Consider the following 18,027-nt stretch of genomic DNA (forward strand, 5'->3'; position numbering starts at 1 on the left):
TCAGTCAATCAGCCAAACAGAGAAGTCTCTCCATAAGCCCAACTAAATCATTAATCACAGCAAGGGGTCATGCTCTCCCAGTCAAACTAACACTTCTCAATTGTTGATAAATATTATAATTACAAGGAATAAATAATTATCTTATTAGCCCAGTCATAAGGTCACAGATCAATAGCACAAAATCTTCAATTTTCCTGTAGAAATATACAAAACTAATCTCTACGGCCTGCAAAGTGATGGAGATGATCCAGCTGATAATGTTCTTAGAATGGGATGTAGAACATTGTTAGTTGTGCTTTATCACTCAGAGCACTCAAATTGGAAAAGAATATATTTGTTTTTTTGAAGTTTGCTTTCTTATCTCGATCTTCGTGGTTCTGCAACCATGTAGATTCTGATCAACTGCATTATTTTTTTCATATTAAAGTTCAAATCAGGTTTATCAGTAGTTCAGAAAAGGGAACAGGTACATGAAAATAAATCAACAAGTTCTATTCCTAATGTTTAAAACATAAAAAAAACTTTAGCAAGAATATACAACATGCATATTTCTCTACTGCTTTCAACTTAATACCAAATACAGAAAATTCTTCACAGGGTACAGCTTGATACAACCACATACATATATACCAAACCCAGAACAGTTAGGACTAGTGTCATGTATGGATACTACATTCAAGATTCATTCAGCTGTAAAAAATTTGACACAGCAAAAGTCTCTGACACAAAATGAATGTGGTCCAAGGACTTAAATGTTTTAAATTGGATAATTACCTGTCTTGGTCCAAAATCTAAAATTAAGATAGAGTACAGTAATATTCAACAAACATATCAAAGAACACCTGGGTATCACTTGACCCCAAATCACACTTGATATGGACCAATTTTAAAATGGTGTCAGATATTAAAAATCTAAATACATGTATAGTAAGATTCAGCCTATCAAGAACCCCAAAGTGTCTTGACTTTGAATTAATACACTTGGAAATTTGTAAAAATACAATGAATAAGCAATGTATACAAGTTTTAGAAATTGTTTTTGGTCCTTTATTCCTAAATTGTTTCCGACATAACCCCTAAAATTAATCCTAACCTTCCTGTTGTGGTACTTCACTCTTTGCCCTACTATTACTAAAGTTCTCATCTGTAAAATGGGACCCATACCTCATAACAACATATCTCTCTAAAAACAACACTTTTCAAAGAAATTTTAATGAATAAAAAAACATACAGGGATTTGTAGGTTTACAAAACTAGTAGCTGAGAAAAAACTGGGACAGACAGTGTCTGTGTGTTTCAGCAGCACTTAGTACCTTTTGATATCAATTTATCAACTTTTATGCAGGTTTGAAACATGACCCACTACAAACTGATCTCTGATACCAATTACCAAGACAAACTATTGAACAATGAAAAAATCAGAAGAAGCAAAATGCACTCAGAAAAATCAAGATGCTAAACCTATTGTTCTTTCTGATACATGTACATTATTTTTCCATACATACTTCACACAAGAAACAACCATATGTTTGTCTAATCAACATGCTTCAAACATTGATAACCCCCTCTAATCATTCTTCTTAGTTTGTCTTATCTTATATTTCTATAATAAAGAATTGATTCTGCTTTTCTCTGATCTTCTTTCAAATCATTACTAACTTAAAAGTTTGTCTTTATAATGTAATAAACATATACAAAAGTACTTCTTCATGCCATACTATAGAAAACAAATTGGTCAGAGAAAGAAGATTATTACCAGTGAAGGATCTAGGGGGAACAATGATTCCCCCTTCCCCCATTTGTTGGAAAATTTTGTTAACTTTGTTCGAACATTGAGCAAAAATGACCATTTAATTTCTTGATTAGACACGCCTTTTTTAATATCTAGATCTGCCCCTCAGTTATGATAAGCTTCATAAGTTTATCTAATTGCATGAAAAAATACCCCAGATTCAAAGTAATTCAGCCAAGGACTTTCACAGGAACCTCATCTTACCTGTAGAAGTACATTGTGACTATTTGGAAGGTCAGTAATTTAACAAATTGAGAAATAAATACTATTTGGAGCTCATGTCCATTATGATACATATACTAAGAATAACATTTCCTTGACCAAAAATAAATTGACTAGTACATGTAGTGTACAGGGTCAATCATATAGGTCAGCCAATCTGTGATGTAATGTACATGTACATGCATTCCCTTGATAAGCTTTAATGAAACATTGTTTACCAACAGTCTTAGTCACACAAGCAATTAAGCAACAGAAAATTATGCACAAATATGTACAACAGATAGTATTTTACATGAACCTGTCACATTTCTCCCTCTACACTGGGATATTTAAGTTCATTTAAGACTGAGTCCTGAACAGAAATTCAAAACTGCCACCAGTATTTCCTAAAATCTTTCTTTTTCTTAAAATTAAAAAAAAATCTCATTCGAAGACTTTTTTAAAAATTCATACAGGTCTAGGGCATGCATTTGCTGTTCCTTCATTGTTGTAACTATTACCATCAGTTATAGTTTTATCAATACTATTTTTGCCAAAAATCCTGTTAACAAGGACCAATGCTTTAATACTATTTGGGTACTTGAAAAAAAAGTGAAAGTATCTGAACACTGCTATTGAAGGCACCAATCATTGGCAATCTACCTGTTATATGTACAGATTATACAAAAAAAAAAGCATAGTTTTATTTATGACAAAAGCTTAACATCTCAGATGTTAATTGAATGCAGAATTTCATCATTTTTACAAGTTTACTCAGCTTCTTTTTATGAAAGCAGGAACAATCAAGTCTAAATAATGACTATACATTGAAATATGTTCTCAATCATCAGCATAAGATACCAAATCAATTAAAAACTTAATAAAATAGTGAAGCATTCAGCTGTCAAACTGTTACATAACAGTGTGTTATAGTCATCATAGATTAACCGCCTTTCTTTCTTTTTGTACTCCATAATTAATTACCCCTAACCAAAAAACAACAACACACAAGGAGAAAGATATTAGAAAGAACAAATTAATAAAAGATTTCAGTTGAGATATCCAGATGATAAAGCATTTAATGAAGGGGGAACTGAGTAAAAAGAGGACAAAAGGAGGGTTTGACATCATGATGAAGGATCAATAATGCTAAATTCAGGGCATTAAAAGTTAATTTCTTGGTTCCAGGTCCTCCCCAGTATGTTGAGACACTGTCTCATTGTCCATTATTTTTATTGCCATATTAATTTTTAAAACAAATACAATTACGCCACTCCACCATTTCTTCTGGCTGTGAACAATGTAAAAAGCACGCATATTACTTTTTTGGGACACTAAATAGAAATCCTTCTGTCCCTCATTGGTTTTCCTTAGGAATATATGCTGGTTTTGTCAGATTTTCAGACTGCTCTGGTTTTATCCCTTTCATAGCAAAAATCCTTTTTGTCCAGTGACCCTCACTTTTCTGTCCAAAATTTCATCACACTTTAAAATGTTATTTGAGAAGTTATAATGAAATTCTTGTTATTTCTTCAGGGTTTTTGATAAATATAACCTACTATGGCAAAACTTATGAAAAAAAAAACACAGAGAAATCCATTTCCCATCAAAATTTCAATGCTTACATATATATCTCTAAAACAAGCATGCTGACCCATAATTTTTTTCTATTCATATTGTTCTAGCATGAAAGATCTTACAACATATCATAACCCTTTGAAAACCCAGTTACTTTTAAACAAAGCATTGAACTTCCTAAAGAATGGTCTTTAGAACCAAGAGATTTTGAATGACCATGGAGTTAAATGTATATAGCACCCACTGAGGGTACATGTACTCAAATTACTTATCTGCATTCTAAAGCATTGCTTGACCAATACCTGACCCACTCATTTACTGACAGAGAGAGATGGGCTATCAGGATTATCAGTAAAAAGTCAGAGATGGCTATTATTGTATACAAATGTTAGATTTTGAGCACTCAACAATATTTCACCACCCCATTTTCATTTTTCCACTGCATGTTAATACCATTTTCTAGCTATATGAAACAATACACGTAGAACCATAAGAACATGAAAGTACACTTATACTTAAATGTAAGTGCAACAACACATGTAACTACACTTATACTTAAATGTAAGTGCAACAACACATGAAACTACATTTATACTTAAATGAAAGTGCAACAACACATGTAACTACACTTATACTTAAATGTTAGTGCAATAAAGCAATAGAACAATACCCTGTCAATCATATCTCTTCTTCTTATCTATTATTTGATCTGTAATAAATCTATATAGAAACTATATGTGGGTGTTTACTCAATATATAAAATGTCACAATCCTAGCAATCTAATTCCTATCAGACCTATAGATAAATATTTCAAATTTATTCCCACATTATAGTACACATAAATAAGATAACAAAGTTGTCTATCATCTTAACTTCCCTTTTAAATTTGCTGTATTATTTTTTAAAATGACATATCTGATATAACTGTTTGATGGAATCACTTACAAAGGTACTCATTCTAAAGAATATTCACCTTTCAATAAAAATAATTGGCTAAAAATTAAAATTGTTTTTCAACTATTCCAATAGGAAGCCAGCGACTATCTTTTCATTAAATGGTTAAATATTTCAACTCTCAAATAATAGTCATTTGAATGCAATTACTATGTTTAAATCTGTAAAATTTCACATTGGTTTCATATTCATAAAACAGTGAAACCTGTCTAAACTGAAACCCTGAAAACCTCAATACCTGTCTAAACTGACACCCTGAAAACCTCAATACCTGTCTAAACTGGAGTCCTGAAAACCTCAATACCTGTCTAGACTGAAACCCTGAAAACCTCAATACCTGTATAAACTGAAACCCTGAAAAACCTCAATACCTGTCTAAACTGAAATCCTGAAAACCTCAATATCTGTCTTAACCAGACACTTTTTGAAGTCCCTGCATATCACTTAAAATAAATGTTTTCTCCATGAAACAGAATACTTTTCTAAATCAAACTAATTTTGAAGTCCAAAAGGGGTTTAACCTTTCACTGTAGTGTATATTACAGTACTAACCACACAATTTTTATATAATATCTAAGTTTACAATTATTACATTTAAAATTGCTGGTATTACTTTTTAGGGATTAGATCAAGTTTTGTTTATTTGTTACAATACTCTGAAAATTTGTGATTTGTAAATGCCTTAACAGATTCTGACTGTTAAAAATTGAAGATCTGGTCAGGATTTGGCCTTTGTAGTTAACAACCCACAAAACAAATAGAATTGGTACCCATGTTGTCAATATTACACATTATTTGTAACTATTGATACATGCAATGCTTAAATGTCAAACTTTGTAACAGTATCTCAGAACCCCTGCTTCCTATCATGGGTGGCAAGTTTAGCCCAGGGTCTAATCATTTTGTAAGTTGATTTCAGTTGTGGGAAAGTTAATTTTTACAGTCAAACTTCTCAGTGAAAGACAAAATAATTACTACAATTCCAGAGCACTGCAACAATATGGCAGGGGAGGAATTACAAGGTTTTTAAAGCAAAGCAGAACTAACTATCTATCTTGTTTGTATTGGTATGGATTCAAAACAGTAAAAAAATTAAGATTTGAAATCTGTTGTATTATTCCTGAAATTCCTAACTTATCTCTGATAAAACCAACCTGTCAAGAATAAACACTGATCCCTTTCTGCAGAAAATTTAACAATCCAGCTTGAACTTTTCATATCCATCTTCACCATACAAAAATATTTACTCTCATTAACACGGTAATTCCACTAAGCCAAAAAAAATTTTTTCATATCAGTTTTGTGTAATGGTAAGAATTCACTGCAAAATCTGATGCACAACAATAAAGTTGAACTAAAACTTCAATATTTCAAAGTTTAATGCAGAGATTTTGGCATTAAACTTTCATTATAGAGCTACACTATAAACTTCAGGAAGTTGTAAAAGTCTCTCTTTCCTATGAATGTCTATTGAAATTTCCTGTCCCCTAAACAAAGTCACACTATTATAACACAAAATAAAGGCGTAAAAAGGCATTCAAGATTTCTTAAAATACAAGGAAAAGTGAATAATAGCAAGAGTTTAAGAAAGGTGCAATAGAGAAATTACCAATCTCTAATAATAGATGTACATGTATTTGGTGTCATGTAAACAGGTTTAGACAGTCAAGTCGACTATACACATGTACAAAGTACTATGTGCTAACACTGAAATATGCAAAAAAGGATGTGGTATGATTGCCAATGAGACAGTCATCCACCAAAAGCCAAACAACAAAACTTCAATGTGGGTCATCATACCATCTTCAATAATGGGCAAAACCCAAACCATAAAGCAAAGTGTAAAAGGCCCTAAAATAAATGAAATGAAACTATTCATAAATATTCATAAAAGACAGAAATTGACCTAATCTATAGTAAAATCGTAAAGGAATAATTTATTGGAGGAAGGTATTTTTTTTAAATTAGTAAAATAGCCATACTATGTTTTGAAACAAAAGTCTCCTTTTGTCTTTAAAATGCTGAACCAATGGGCAAAGTAATTGCAATGTAGAATTACATTGTGTAAAAACAAAGCTTAAACAGTTATAATGAGACCAAAAGCAAGGTGTTGCATTATAATGTACACCTAAAGTAGCACAACAATGTACATGTATAATTAAACCCTAAACCTTTAAAAAATTTCAAAAATTCTATTAAACTCAATGAACTATCAGAAGATTGAATAAAGTCAAAGCTACATGTATTATGAAGACACTGTAATAGTTTGACCAACTTCAGATTTTTTTAAAACTGAATGGTTTTGTCCCATGCATACTTTCCTACATGTACACTGTAAATTTATCACCATATCCACCAAATACATGTACTAACAAAATTAAGAAACAAACCTGATAAAACCATCGCTGTCAACTTCAAATCTTTCCAGATATATCCAACTACACCAACACTGAAGCACTTCTAAAGTGAACTTCAAGTCAATTATAAACATACTGCACAAATAGGAACCATCCTCTCCACAAAATGACTTAGTAACTTGTAAAACCTGCCATATCCTGTCTTAATTAAATCGGTAAAGTAACAAGAATAGAAATACCAATTTACACTGGCATATACATGGTAACGGTGTATGAAAGTGATAGAGAGACAAATAGATAAATATGTTAATTAATGTAAGAAGGTGCTGAGGGCCATGTTCTTCATGAAGATAAAGTCAGAAGGGGTTATCATCTATGTTACTGGCTGCAGTAAATCCTGTCCAGAGAGATTGGAAGAGAATTTAAAACTATAAACAAACTGATGTAGAGTTTGGTGTTAATTACAGTTTTTGTCAGTTTTTGCTTAACTTTTGACCCAATCCATGACTGCTAAAAAAAAATGTTTAGAATTGTAAAAAGGTCTTGACAGTTGTGCCACCTACATGTAGTCTATCAACTGTTTTCCTCAGACAATTATAGTACCATTCTGTATTATCTGAAATTAATTCTAGTTACATGTACATGTAAAATGCACTTTCAAAAAATCTGTAAACTTACAGACAAGCCCTTCTCTTCCATAAAGCAATGAGCCATTTCAAAGTAAGATCATATAATTATGGGGAGGCACTAACAAATATTTCAATGTATGAATCTTTTTTCTTGGTTTACATGAATATATTTTTTTTTCATATCAATATATACTTTGAGCCTACGTATATATCCCCGACAAAACCATATGTAATGCCCTCGACATTTTATAGCTTTAATGCTTCATTTGACCAGGAAGAGAAATCCTTACCTAAATTCACATAAAGAATATCATTGTCATATCTTTAAGTATGCATTTTATGGCTTAGACATGGTGTGTATTTGAGAAAATTTTATATGAGAGTCAATGAACCTCCATATAAGAGGTAAATACACCACACTGACAATGACCTAATCTTAAAACAATGTGTCCTTGTAATGAAATAGTCTAAGCCAACTGTCTAAGTACCATTCACTTCAGAAAGCTGCTGTTGACCTACATTTTGTACATGTATAAATTAATGGACATAAGTACAAATATATAATATTCAAAAAGTACCATTTTTAGAATATGAGAAAACAGTGGGATACATTTCAAGTACAATGATTGTTATCAAACGGCTAAAGAGAAAAAGTAAACAAAAGTACTTGGAATCTAATGATAACTGATACATGTCAAAGCTTAACATGTACATGTAAACTGTACACATGTACATTCATTGTACATGTATGTTGTATATATATATACAATAACCATAGTTCTGACGTCAAGATAAAAAATATCCCTGTACAATGTACATGTACATGTATGTACAAAAAGATGAATCAACAAATAAATCACCAAATTAGACAAACAAGGCTCTATAAGATTACATTTTGTATATTCTGGTCCTACATGTATTATAAATGTACAATGTACCACAATAAATTAATGTATCCATTTCCCACAATGAGAAGGTAAATGAACTAAATTACCCCTTTGAAGTAATGATGTAATGACCGTTTGTATTTGAATCATTTTGTGTTATTGGCCTTTCATACATCACACAGACCTAGTATATATAATTAGCATACTTGACATAGGTATTTGCCCATTAGGTCAGAATGTCTCATCTGTACACATGAACACTAATTATCACAGAGTAAAACTACATGTACCCCCATAAATACATGTACATTGCAAAGTAAGGATTTCAAACAACTTCTTATTAGGACTTTTTATTGTTTTGAACTACATATTAAATTCACTAACTTTCATCATAAACACAAACATACACTCACTGTACACTCTTGGTGTATGCCGAAATAAATGTAAATGTGATTGTTTTAAATTTCATCAAGTCCATGTTCAATTATATTAGGCAAATCCTGAGTGATGCAGATACTTGTACATGTATGTCCCTTGTTTTGAATATAAAATATTTTGTGTGGCTATACATGTACATGTATCCATAAAGAATAAAGGAATACAGTGCACACAGTAATTTTGCAATTGCAAAAAACTACAATTAGTGTTGGCCTCACAGAATCAATTTATAAATTTCAGTGGAAAGTTTAACTGTAGCAAAACAACTTGCTATTGGCAAATTTATGGAAAATGGACAGCTGTCAGTATGGTCAAGGTAATTCAAATGACAGCAGAACATGATGCATTGTACATCATTCACAACAGTGCCACATGGAAATCAAAGCCTGGCCTTAGCAATGCAGGCTCATGTTTTACCAACTGCTTTAAAAAGTCAAGACATGTGCATGTATATTTATACGGTGTATAATCCATGACCTTAGCTGGTGGCACTGCCAGTATGGTTATTTTATTATCAATTTAGATCGAAGACCAGAATTGATATAGCAGTTGCCATAGCCTTTAAATTTGTAAAGCCTGATGGCATCTGCAATTATCTTACACTACTACATTAAAATAGTCCCATTGGCATATCCCATTAAGGTTCATATACAGGAATTGAGTCCACTTTACAGGTAAATCTAATATATCAAATTTAATTCTACGTTATTTACGTCACTAAACAAACCCAATAAACAACTTTTACTGTAAACTAAATTTGCTGATTAATTAGGAGTCTACATTTGTATTCACAACAATCCAATTAAAAATAGTTGACCTCTAACCTCTTATCAGTACCTGCTTATTTCTAAGCAACCAGTTGTTCAGTGTCAATATATTCAAGTTGTCTATTTATTTTAGATGCATAACAACCTATTTAATGTTTAGCTAGAAATGAAAACCCTGCTAGGCTATAAATATTCATCAATCATAGAAGCTGTGATCAGATATTTCATGCAGGCCCTGGCTGGTCCAAATACTTACAAAAAGGGGGATGTGGATCTGATGAAGAAACTTATATAGAGAAAGAGGTTCAATACTATCGTTTGCCACTCATTTTTGGGCCAAATAATTGTTAAAATTATATTCTAAGACTTTGGCGTTTATGTTATAAACTAAGGAATGTAGCTAGTTGAGAGGGACATGCATCTAAGGAGATGATAAATTTCAATGAATGTTGCGGCTGAAGTTTGAATTATTTGACAGATATTTTCCACCCGGTGATTGATAAATTGAATTTTGATTTGGAAATTTAGAAATTGCAAAAGGCCAACTAGTAGTTTCTTTTTCAATTACCCAGTATGTCAGATGGTTTTGTGTTCATTCATCTAGGTGTTCTATGTAAACCGACATCAAACCTGAATATTACGCTAACTGGCGCACTGCTACGATGCATCATGAATTTGGTGTTTTTTCAGTAATGACCTTCGTAATCAGAAAGGTGAATTTAAGAATAAATCAAAGAGTCCAATATGAACCATTTACAACAATAAGCTTATGTTTAGATTTGTTTGAATTTGGTCCTGGTATTTTCCTTTTATCCAGCCCAATTTTTGCAATTTGACGAATATTTGCAGCGTAAAAACTCAAACGATCGACACAAATTGATTCAGTACATGAGTACTTTGATTGTATATGTACTTGTGACTGAGTGAAAGTTACTGATACACATAAACATTTGAACACAAATTATCACTGTCCAAAACAGATGGTCCAAGGTTTGATAAGGCATCATCATGTGTTTAATACCAAAATATCTGTACTGGTTAGCAGTGATTGAATTTAGGAAGAAATACTTGCTAAATGCAAGTTGAAATTCAATTTTGCTAGTAGAAATTATTTCCACTTGCTAAAATTTGCTAGTGGAACTCTATATGTCATATAGGTATATAAGTCTAGAAATAACCCAAAATACTTAAATTTAGCAAGTGTAAATTTTCAATACTTGCTAAATTTAGCTGGTGGAAAAAATTCTGAAATTCAATCCCTGATTCGTTTATGATTATTCAAACATAAACAAAAACAGGAAGTAAATTAAATTGACTGCTCACCAGGTGTGAAAAATAATTATTGTTAGAACTTCAATGTCAGTGGAAGATACTAGCATCCTATACTACTGTATGCAATTAGCAATTTAGCTTTTTTTATCATGTACAAATGGCTCATATCAAATAGTATCTCTTCTTCTGTAAATATAGCACTGAATTGTGGAATCAATACTTAAGCATGCAGTGACTAAAATAACCACACACATAATTGCAAGTGTACAAAAAGCAATACAAAATTACTTGCAACATACAATGTACATGGAAAGTAAGATTTTCCATTTTATTTTTAGGTTTTCTTTTATCCTTAACATTCTTGGTGTTACAGATAATGTACAGAGGTTCTATGTAACATGAAAGTAATGTTAATTTGCGGCTCACAGTTAAATCAAGGATTGCAAATATACAATTTGTACTATACATGTACATGTACACTGTTATTGTTTTATTGTCTTGTTTTAGTTTTCGAAAAAAACAGGTCAAAATGAAATTCAACCCACTCTAACAATCAATGTTTGCTGTCAAAACCTAACAATCCCTTCATAAATTAGAGCTTTTCATTTGCCAAATAAAATAACTCTTCCTCATAAAACTTTCACTTGTACAGTATGATGAGAATTGGAGATCCTTACTATAGGTTCTTCATGAACATCAGGTAAACTTTAAATTTATGGAAGCCATAACTGTATAGGAATAATTAACCAAGTCTTAAATGACAATTAAAAGTGTTTTACTAACTTGTGTGCAACTAAGTCAAAATTAATAGTAGATTTCATTCAACATGCACGTTTTAGCCCTGGATTACATTCTGTTGATTTCCTCTAGAATCTTGGTTCTCTTGATTACTCTTAAAAGAGAATTTATTATACAAATAGGTCATGATAGCCTGATGAAAAAAAAAGTATTGAGAGTAATACAAGATGTACATGTAAGTTAAGACCAACTTTACATCATAACATTTTGTGAATTGCTACAATGTATAAATAGATCCTAGTCAGTCCTTTCCTTCAAAATTCTTAATGACTGGCCCAAATAATAGAGGACTGTATAGGATTCAACTAGCCCGAAACAAGAAATGTACACATCATTTCAGTAGCCCGAACCAATTTTTACTATGCCCGGACTTCGGGCTAGTGGCTAAAGGCGAGCACTGCTTGGTCCTTTTAAGAAAGTAAGAAGATTAGACAACAGTTTCCACACTTCTCTATATACATGTATTAGATTTATAAGGCTTTCTTGCAACTCAACTTTATCTACCTTTTTTTATCTTAGAAAATATGGAATTTCAGAGACAATCAATGAATACCATTACAATAGCTCCCAAGAAATCTTAAGGCAAAAACTTCTGTTGCATATAATTTAATTGTGAAGACAGCAAATTCACCATTAAAGTACAATGCCAGTTTGATGACATCAAATTTTCTTTTAAAGCTAAAATGTTATTTCCTTTAAACTGAACCAAGGATTTATACTAGTGGACTGAAGTATATGAATGTGCACAAAAAGGCATTTCTCCACACATCATGTATAAGGACCATGTAGATTCTTGTTAATATCATGTTTTAACTTAGGTGCTCAATGTTTTCCATAGACATATTTTGTCTTGATATCTAGAGACAGTGACAAGTCAGTATGGTCCATTTTTGTGCCAACAGTCATAGTGTGTGTCTATATATTACCCTAAATCACTTCTATTATCTTACTTAATAATGCCAACTTTCACTCATACCAAATGAGTTACACAAATTTTGAAGCTGATTCGGCAGCATTTTCCTTTGATCTGTTGTTTTGAAAATAATTGTACCATGTACTGTCAGAATATTTCGAAACACTTCCCTTGTCTTGGCCACTCTTGTAGATCGCGTTTGATGACATTTCCGATATTTATGTTTTTTTAATTGACTGAGCACGACTTTGAATATAACAGTTCAACAAGAACAAGTAATGATTGGGTTGGCAACATCAATGATTTTAAACAACATTATTTTACACACATTTGAGTAATTTTAAAATTGGTCTTCGGTGCACGGAAGATGGGAACAGGTGGTTTAAGACAATGGTTACGTGGTTATAATGGATGTATACACACAGAAAATGATAAATTGATTTCTTACCATTCTCTATGTCTCCCATATCTTCTTTCTACTGTGCACATCTCTTTATTCATAAAGAAAACATTACCGATGGCACTTTTCCTTTCCACTTGACATAAAAAGTACTAATTTCCGGTCAAATCACGTGAGCTTCAAAAAACATTAGCGCTATTGGTCATGTGATCAAACCTCTCTTCCTCATTACCTCCCTTGTAATATTTAGAATTATCCAATTAACGTTAAATAGCAGTGAATAAACATATATATCTAATTTCTAAATATTGATGGTATATATATTATTAAAATAAAGAATATCACATAAATTTTAAAATACATACGCATGTATATAGTAATTAATTTGCAAAGTTCAACATGGCAGTATCAAAGTGGTTTGCAGCTAATTACATATCAAATATTATAGAACCCAAAAGTCAATACTAGAAAACATGATACAAATTTTGCATGAGAGGTGATTACCAACATTTTGTATTAATTAGACACAAATTTTGATAGGTTTGGTGTCCTTCATGCTAAGGTACTGACCATTTTTATATTAAGGGTGGGGGACTGGGATATTTTTGAAAAAAAAAATTAATTTCACTTTGAAGAAAAATCCAAAAAATATTTTTGCTGTGTCAAGAAAAAAATAAATGAAGTTGCTTAATGGTAAAAAACAATGTTGTATTCTGTTTTTCCATAAAAAAAAGTTTAAATAGAAAAAAATATAAAAAGAAAATGAAAGGAGATGAGAGGAATCTCATGTACGTACATATAGTGAATGTACCATAAACGTCCATTCAACATGTTAAATTATGCATGAAGAAGTATGTAATAAATGTCTTTAATATTAACATTTTACGGTTTATAGTCGAAACATTCATAATGTTGTAATGAGCAACTACATCCATATCAATATCCAGAGATTTGTGTTATATTAATCCAGTATGTTAGACAAACTATTAGAAAGATGCGAAAAATACACGAATTACTACAAAACATTATAACCAATTTAGATTTTATCTTCAATAGAGAAAAGATAAGAATACCATGCCATCCAATTATTCCCATTTATGGAGATTGCGTAGACTTCTTGACTACTTTTTGTTACCTATCGTTAAAGACCAAGGAACTTATGTACCAGACGGCTCGGAACTTTTACAATTTCTAATGACAACAAATTTCCTATGTACTTATGACATGACAACATGTATACAAGCATGTTCAGTAATGAACTAATTAAGGCGGTTGAAAACGTTCACTTTGAGTAAAAAAAGACTATGCTATATTTTTGAGCAATGAGAACTTACTTGTAATATTATAATTTGTTCTATTAATTAATTAGTTCTTAATGCGATGTGCAATGAGGATAGTCCCTACCCCTGGCATATGCGACATACATCGTAAGAACTTAATAACTTTACGGTTGAAAAGTTCCCAAACAAGCACAACATAATTAGCTCTGAGATGATGGCTTCATTGTCTTTAATGGATCTTTTGATCAACTTTATTATGTTATTTAACATTGTTATAAGAATCTGAACTACTCAAATTTACTTATACATTATCTAAGTCCTCAGTAAATTTCTTAAAGAAAGTGTAATTAAATCCAAATGGAATAAGGTAAAATCTAACGCCACTTAAGACTTAATAATAGTCCAATTAGCCTAATGCATAATCTCAAAAGTTATAATTCATTAAAAAGTTACTCGACTACAATTTCCCCCTTAAGACTGCCTCAATGATAGCAAGCTGGAGCGGGGAGACATTATACTAAACTGGAAAAGCTGCCCGGGCTGCAAGAGTAATGGAGAGCTACAACCTTGATATTTTTGGACGAAGTTAGATGGACATCATCTGGAGCGGTCATACTATCTTCAGGGAAAACTCTACTGTACTCTGGACCACAATCGAACATGGCAACCATCAACATGGAGTAAAAATCTCACTCAACATGAAGGCAACATCATCATTCATCGAACGGAATCCTATGAGTAAAAGATTTATCGTGGCAAGATTTATGTCAAAGATACAAACAGTAACAGTCATTCAATGCTACGCTCCTACCAACGTAGCGGAGGAAGAAGACAAAGAAGAGTTTTACAACCAGCTCCAAGCTACCCTAGATTGAACAACACTTGGGGCATCTTGATTGTAATGGGTGACATGAATGCCAAAGTTTGAAAAGATAACACAGGGAAAGAACTCATCACGGGGGAGAAATGAATTGGTGACATCAACGAAAATGGAGAACTCAGAATGCAGATTTTTGCTCCCAGAACTATCGGGTATAGGAGGTACGACATTCCAACTCCCTAACAAGGATATACACAAAAAAACCGGGTATCTCCAGAGATGAAAACTAGAAACCAGATAGACCACATTACAGTCGCCGCCAGTAAGTGTATAAAGAGCATGACAGTCACTAGAGCTTATCGAAATGCTGATATAGCATCTGATCATCAACTTGTGGTGGCTAAATTTAAGATCAAGATAACCATGGCAACTATACAAGATCAGATTAGAAGGCGAAAGTATACGAGCGAACATACAAGCATTAGGAAAGAAGTAAAGAGAAAGGAACAGATAGGATAAAAGAACCTATATCAACGAGCTCGCTTTAAAAGCAAAGAATGCAATAGGCAGAAATGACATAAAAACTGCGTACATCACACGCCAGCTGGCAGGTAGAAAAACCAACACATACAAACCAGTGAAAGACAAAGATGGCAATGTGATAGCAAACCTAGATCGACCACTTTTAAATGGAGAAGATAAATCAGATGCTCCCTATCTACCTCCTGGAGAAGACCTTTATGTTGATACTGGCCCAATCTCGAAGGATGAAATCATAAAAGTCCTACGAATAAGGACTGGAAAAGCCCCAGGACCGAACCAAATTTCCACCTGAGGTCTTGAAGATCAACCCGGAAAAACCTACATCTCGATTGATTGATTGATTGATTGATTGTTGGGGTTTAACGCCCGAGCAGCAATATTTCAATTATATCTGTTTACACTCGGTCCTGCACGGGGCCCTACAGCACCTTGCATGACATGTTTGAAAACATGTGGGAAACAGTAGAAATCCATGAAGATTGGAGATTAAGCTACATCATTATACTTCCAAAGTAGGGCGACCTGTGCAAATGCCAAAAGCTGGAGAGGATTTCAGCTACTCTCCAGATTCCGATGCGGTCGATCGTGTATTGACCATGCAAATTGCCACATTACGGGTCATCATCGAGTAATAAGTAGAATGGCAATCAGCCATCTACATAAACTTCGTGGACTTCAAGAAGGCCTAAGCATAGTTAACAGAAATGCACTTTGGAAGGTAATAAGGCACTGTGGAATCCGTGTCAAATTGTAAAGACTAATCAAGGACTCTACAAAAACTCCAAATGCCAAGTCATTCACAATTCAACGCTCTTACCATCCTTCAATGAACATACAAGAAATACTCCAAGGTTGTCTCCTGTCACTCCTTATTTTCTATATAGGTGTGCGAGAATTTTAATTAGATATACATGTAATATACAATCATCAATTGACTCATAGATTGCTTCTTGCCTAGTTGATATATTTTGGGGTGCTAAAAGGCTATAGACTATAGATTGGGCATGCGTAATTGATTGTGACGTGGGCTGCTTCCCTGCACAAGTCCCAGACTTTCTCGTGCTATCGCAGTGGAACCTCTGTATGGTTTAGAAAAAAGAAGCAGCTCCTCATCAATTCCTAGCTACAGACAAAGCCATTTCTTGTATAGGCCAAATAAATTTCATCCAACCCTCACCAAAAATATGGAGTGGTTGAGAGGATTTTATTTTTCATTTTTTACTCCTTACCAGATATTTGTTGTCCTAATTTTATCTTTTTGGCGTATAGACATGTTCTAAATCCATAGCCACGTCAGTTTCTGAGAAGAAACATTATTTTGGTCACCAAGAATTGAAAGATTTGTATATTAATGTTGCATAAATACGAAGAAACGAAACTGAAAAATAAAATCGAAATTGTGAAATTCCCGTCCCATTTTTTAAATGGGAACGGGCGGGGTTGCAAACTTATTCATTAATTTTATTTAGTTTTGACAAGAATAAAATATCTGATTATCTGAGTCTTTACTTTCATATGTCCTCCGTTGATTTTTGAGATAAATACTGTAATCTGATTGTTAAAATAATTTTGTTATATCTCAATGGATAAAAAAGATGTTGACACGCCCTTATTCAGTTAAATTCAGAGCTACTTTTCTCATGTTTAAAGATAAAAATATGTTTTCAAATTAATTTATAAAACTTCGCGCAATAAACAATATGCACATGGGAAATTTATGTTATTTTTCTGAAAAAAAATTATAATTCATTCGCTATTGAAAAAAAAAATTAAGAAGAGCTATTTCAAGATATTGCCTGAAAACTGCCAAAACCGTCATTTTTTTTAGCTTTCAGGGGCTATTACTCAAACGGAGTCATTAGACAACATCAACCAAAAGTCTTTCGTATGCCTTATTATAAGGATCATTTCATCAACATGTACCTATTATCAATATCAAGATACTGGCTGAAAACTGCAATAAATATAATTTTTCATCTTTCAAGGGCAATAACTCGAACAAAGAACTGTCCGACAACTTTGACCCAACAGAGACTCATTTGATTGCAAGTATTCCTCTGATAGCAAATTTAATCATTATTGTGGGAGAGAGACTCTTTCAGAGCAATAAGTAGTGGCGTTGTCAGAGAGGTTAATTTCATAGATTTTCTGGGTCATATATATTAAAAAGAGGGACTCATAGCAAGTCTAGTTTATGAGATATGTGTAAAAAAATTGGTAACTTGACCCCTGTGGTCTAAAAATAGCAACAGCATCTGTGTTTTTTTTTTCAAATGATAAAAAAATTCAAATGCTCTTTTTGTGCAGGACATCCCTAGGAACAATCATGCCAAGTTCCATTGAATTTTATACAGTAGTTTCAGAGGAGATGTTTGAAAAAGTTTAGAGACGATGGAT

The 18,027-nt window shown here is 32.6% G+C and overlaps 1 protein-coding gene across 7 annotated transcripts in view; it reads right to left on the reverse strand.

The window, feature by feature from the left end:
* LOC148624974 (uncharacterized) overlaps positions 1-13,172 on the reverse strand; it is a 41,534-nt gene extending 28,362 nt beyond the window's left edge. For 2 of the 7 annotated variants that reach the window (XM_088568142.1, XM_088568141.1), the window contains exon 1: positions 5,681-5,956. In XM_088568142.1, the coding sequence (XP_088424268.1) occupies positions 5,681-5,759 (79 nt within the window). In that variant the 5' untranslated portion in view covers positions 5,760-5,956. Of the gene's footprint in view, positions 1-5,680; positions 5,962-6,916; positions 7,066-13,035 lie in introns of those variants that run through there. The other 5 variants (XM_088568138.1, XM_088568143.1, XM_088568144.1 and 2 more) reach the window with 5 other exon arrangements.
* Positions 13,173-18,027: the final 4,855 nt, after the last annotated feature.

Source organism: Perna viridis, chromosome 2 (assembly GCF_037379345.1).
Source record: "Perna viridis isolate PV_CMFRI_1.1 ecotype Kerala chromosome 2, ASM3737934v1, whole genome shotgun sequence".
Taxonomy (NCBI): Eukaryota; Metazoa; Mollusca; class Bivalvia; order Mytilida; family Mytilidae; genus Perna; species Perna viridis.